This window comes from Lolium rigidum, chromosome 5, assembly GCF_022539505.1.
Source record: "Lolium rigidum isolate FL_2022 chromosome 5, APGP_CSIRO_Lrig_0.1, whole genome shotgun sequence".
Lineage (NCBI taxonomy): Eukaryota > Viridiplantae > Streptophyta > Magnoliopsida > Poales > Poaceae > Lolium > Lolium rigidum.
This window is the reverse complement of record NC_061512.1, coordinates 35,956,595-35,961,107: the sequence shown is the minus strand read 5'-3', so window position 1 is coordinate 35,961,107 and position 4,513 is coordinate 35,956,595. Positions and strand designations below refer to the sequence as shown.

The 4,513-nt window shown below is 40.4% G+C and overlaps 1 protein-coding gene across 8 annotated transcripts; it reads right to left on the bottom strand.

Annotated features, from left to right (window-relative positions):
• Positions 1-637: 637 nt before the first annotated feature.
• Positions 638-4,246, bottom strand: LOC124651193 (putative glucose-6-phosphate 1-epimerase). 8 transcript variants are annotated; one of them, XR_006987308.1, is made up of 4 exons: positions 4,181-4,246; positions 3,897-3,997; positions 2,822-3,210; positions 638-1,798 (listed from the first exon to the last, which is right to left on the bottom strand). XR_006987308.1 is itself a non-coding variant. In XM_047190324.1 (4 exons), exons 1-4 carry the CDS (start codon positions 3,933-3,935, stop codon positions 2,113-2,115), a joined length of 363 nt encoding a protein of 120 aa, XP_047046280.1. In that variant the 5' UTR covers positions 3,936-4,232; the 3' UTR covers positions 638-2,112. The 8 variants fall into 8 exon arrangements, 4 of the variants coding, with proteins under 4 accessions (XP_047046280.1, XP_047046277.1, XP_047046278.1 ...); XM_047190324.1 differs by having other exon boundaries at positions 638-2,155; positions 2,822-2,941; positions 3,050-3,210; positions 3,897-4,232; XM_047190321.1 differs by having other exon boundaries at positions 638-2,093; positions 2,822-2,941; positions 3,050-3,210; positions 3,897-4,232.
• Between the last annotated feature and the right edge of the window lie 267 nt (positions 4,247-4,513).

Here is a 4,513-nt window from a genome sequence, read left to right as displayed (position 1 = left end):
ACATGCACAGTTCGGCTCATGAGAATATATCTTAACTAGCAGGAGCTGGCGCGGCGGCACGCCGCGCCCGTGCTGTAACATGGTAGTAATACTAAGTTTAGCATTCTTTTATATTCCTGAAAAGATACTGAAGGATAGACAATTCGCAAAAAGAAGATAGTGAAGGACAGATGATTCGCAAAAAAAAGATACTGAAGGATAGACAAACAGCAGGTACCACTGCTGGATTTCGTAGCTCGTTAAACATGGGCATGGAGCTTTTGTGTGGCAAGTTATAACTGAATCTGTTGCTATAAGTATGACACACATCTATTATATAGGAAAAGTGCTATACTCAGATGAATATGGGAATATCTTTATACAGATGCAGATAAATCAGTGGAATATAAGTGCGTGTTGATCATGCATGCAGCGTGCTACGAATGGTAGTTCAATACAACAATACAGAGGTGATGTAGTTCAGAAATCTCACAGGTAATACATATAGCAATACAGCAGTGTGAAGCCGATGTAATTCAGAAACCCCATAGATCATACATATAGAAATATAGAGCTGCTGTAGTTCAGACATTTCACAGATAAATGAGTGCACATAGCTGCATAGTGATCATAGACATGACAAGGTTTGCAAGGTAGATAAACACAACAGAATAGAGTAACCTGCTACTCGAAAGTTCACAGATAGGCAGGTTGCATGCTTTAACACAGATCACAAGTTCACAACAATCGTAAGCAAAAGTAATCTTTGGTCAAGCATTTAGGTGTTGCATCACCCAATATGCCCAGAGATTTTTTCAGAGCCACTGCTCCCGATTATGACCACCTTCACTGAGAAACCCATAGTGTAAGTAAAGAAAAACCATCACCTTCTTAGATGTTGTTGCCTCGGCGAATTCATCCCATCCGTGCTCAATGAAGACACACCTCCTCCACTCCAAGTCTCGCACGCCATGCATCTTCAACCACGTTGCCGAGCACGATCTTCCGTCAAAAATCACCGCCTTTAGAACCTTGAGCAGGCCATATGGATTAACACTGACCTTGCGCATCAAGTGACATCGGAAGTTGGCCTGTCGCAGGCACCCAACCAGCGTGCGCCAGCCTCGCTTCACTGTTCCTGGCTTATCTTCTTCGAGCTCCTGCGCGGCCTTATTCTTTTTGCCTCCCACGGTCGGTATAATAGCCTGCTGTTTCACAGTGGGGCCCTCAAATGGTGGAAAACCAGGAGGAGCTCTGATTGCACTCTACCTTTTAGTCTTCTTTGCTGGGGGCGGCGTAATTGCAGATCTTTCCTCTGTTTTGACCTGCATCTGGTATGCCTGCAGTTGTAAAGTTAGTACAAAGATGCACAGAACAGTCCCGTGTCGCCGGAGAAGGGGAACAAGAGAAGTCGTGGCATGTACATATATGAGGTAGCTGATGGTGTGCTTTTCATGTCGATCTCATCGTCATGACAGAAATGTTGAGCCTGGGAGTAGATCTGGGTAAATTTTCAGATCGGAGAGAAAAGAACCAGTGTTGTAAGTCGTAGCTCCATGGTGAGAATTCTGAGGGCGCAAGTATTGGATGCTAAATAGAGATTGAGCAGTTCCATCCATTATTTTTTCCTGGTAAAGGAGATGATAATAACATGGTTTCTTGATGTAGAAAGTGTATGTGTTGATCAATGTTATACCTGAACCTGTTAATGTGAACCATGTACCAGGAAAGAAAAAAAATCTGACTAACCTGCAGGAATAACTACAGCCCAATAACCACCACAATCAGACAAACCACATGCACAACTATCACAAGAAACCTGCAGGAATGCAATGTCACAACCAAATTCCGGAACTAAGGAGCAATATAACCAAGACCTTGTACCAATAAAGCATCAGGAAACACAAAACTGACACCTGATTCAGCATGTCCATAGGATCCAACACTAAGAATTACAGAACACAACAAGAGGAATCCGATCCCCTAGCATGCGGTTTCATCCCTACAGGTGATAGCAGTGTAGAGGGAGCACTGGGCACCATGTTTAGCTGCACCACCATTGATTGTGATGTGTGCTCAGTGCCTCACGGGGAGTCAGGGCTGCCCAGCGGTGACTGTCAGAGGGAAAGTGGCTCAATTATTGGCTCTACTTCGTGCAGTTGGAAGCAGTTGTACTCTGCATGAAGCGAGGTGCTCGTGTAACCACAACAATGAATATCTTGCCACATCAACAGCTAAATCAGGTGGAATGTACTCGGCATGTGGATGGAAGGTTGTATCGAATACTCAACAAAACAACTCCCGACTACATTCTCTCATGATTTACGGTGAGATGCTTCTTTGTCAAAACTAAGACTACATTGCAACAAAGAATACCAGCATATCACTGCAACTCACAATGAGTCTTTGTCAAAATTAAGACATGTTCATATAACCCATAATTGGTTGAAAAATCCCACCTTATAAGTGGAAGCTACCTCACGAATCTGTAACATAGTTTTCTTAAAACAAACTCGAACGGAGTGAAATTCTGATCAGGTCATCAGTTCTACTATAAAATATCATCTTGTGAAATTACAAATATGAAAATTTCAGAGAAGAATAAAAAGATATCCATATTGTTGTTCTTGAAAAAAATATGTTTGCACTGGACCGATTCACATCCATACAGATATAACAACTCACCAGGACCAGTAGAGTGGATATATTTTCATACATGTACAATGACTATTAAAATAATGCACAACGGTAAAAAAAATCTTAATTCCAAGCAACGTAAATGAATGAAGCAGTCCATTGCCAATAAGAACACAGAGAGCAAAGAAGCCACAGAGAAACATACCTTATGTCAGAAACAGAGAAGTTTGTATGATATGCAAATGTATAAGGAAAAGGTCTTCCATCAGACGTGAGACTCAAATCCCCCAAAGCATCAAGAGCAATTCTGAAGCCAAACTCAAAACTGTTATTGTTAAATAAGAAGAGAGCAGAGTCAAATATGTGTATACATGATCAAATGCATAAAAGGTTGTCAATGTGTCAATTCGTGGTTTAAGCCTCTAACACAAACCTGTGGGGCCATATTTTTAAATCATCTTCATTAGGCTTCAGGATAATATCAACAAAAGCTTTAATTGAAGGATTTACTGGTAAAGGGGGTGGATTATCATCAATTGTCCAAAGCCGATTCCTTGCAAATCCATGCTGCTCAAGATTTCCATTAGATCCAAACTGCATTAACAGGGCAGTTCTTAGTGATCAGCCGAAAATACTTTTAACATGGTCAAGTCATTAAAGGTGAATGTTGCATACTTGGGGAAAGCAAATGGGTATCCCACCGCGGACCGCTTTGGGAGGTTTGAAATTGGCGTACAAAAGAGAAGTTCACTTTCAAACCAATTAAAGCATCGCTTGATATAGGTGACAAAATATTATTGTAGAGATAGGGAGAATTAACTTGAGATGGCAAAAGAGAACAAGTATTTTTCATCCATTTGATCAAACATCGTTCAAGCAATGTAGCCAGGTTCACTCAGTAGTGTTGATAAAAGTATTTGTAGTTCCTTCGGTATAAGTAAACATGTGTTAGAGTGATGCCCAGCCAAACCTCCACTGGTTTGTAGCATACACATCAAATGGAAACCAGCATAGAAACTCAAAACACTAATAATTCACCTGGATATGGCATAGTTCAAAATTCGGACAAAAGGCCTGAATGAATACAATACAGAATCAACATGGAAACAAATTGATAGGAACATACGGAGGATTAATGGAAGAGGAAGCAGAGTACTAAACATGAACGAGAAGTTTTAAATAGTTGCAAGGTTGTGACATTGGTCATGATAAAATTACTATGCAAAGCTTGTTGTTTCTGGCCTCATCCTGGAGCTAAGAGCAAGGAGAAACGGTAATACCTTCAAAGGAACGCCTTGAAACTGAACGAACTGATGCATCAACCGTGCTGCACGAATGTCAGTACTTAAGCAAATGCACGCTAATTTTGAATGTTCAGTTCCTGATAAAGCAACAAAAAATATCAATCATCATCAAAATTAACCATTACATTTCTAGAGTACGTGCTGAATAGTGCAGTGAGAAAAATCTACATGAATAAACACACTGTACATATTGCCAACCATTTGTTGCAAATCACCTAAATAGTGCAGTGAGAAAAAAAAATCGTAGTTTAAGATGATACCTCGAACAGCCAGTTTAGTCTTTGAGGCCTAAATCTGCAATGCATAATGCCAACCATTGTCATAAGAAAAATCATTGTTTAAGATGATACCCATGAATCATTCGATTGTGTCCATGCTTGACTATAGAATGCGCTCCAATATGTAATTGCAGAATCTCACAGCGAAAAAAATCAGATCACCAGATGGCTAGCAAGAAGTCCCAGATGCACTGCATGCTAAGCTGAATAAATTGATTTAGCCCACACAGACCAAGTGAGAAATCTGAAAGTACACTGATTGAGTTCTTGTAGGCATAAAAACAAACACTTCTTAGGCACCAAAATCACAAACCA

Bases quoted from the DNA above. Each gene is read 5' to 3' on its own strand.
- LOC124651193 (XM_047190321.1), bottom strand. From the start codon at position 3,935: ATGCATCAGTTCGTTCAGTTTCAAGGCGTTCCTTTGAAG. The intron at 3,211-3,896 runs GTATTACCGTTT...CTGTTAATGCAG, and splicing joins TTCAAGGCGTTCCTTTGAAG to TTTGGATCTAATGGAAATCT. The intron at 2,942-3,049 runs GTTTGTGTTAGA...TAACAATAACAG, and splicing joins TTAAAAATATGGCCCCACAG to TTTTGAGTTTGGCTTCAGAA.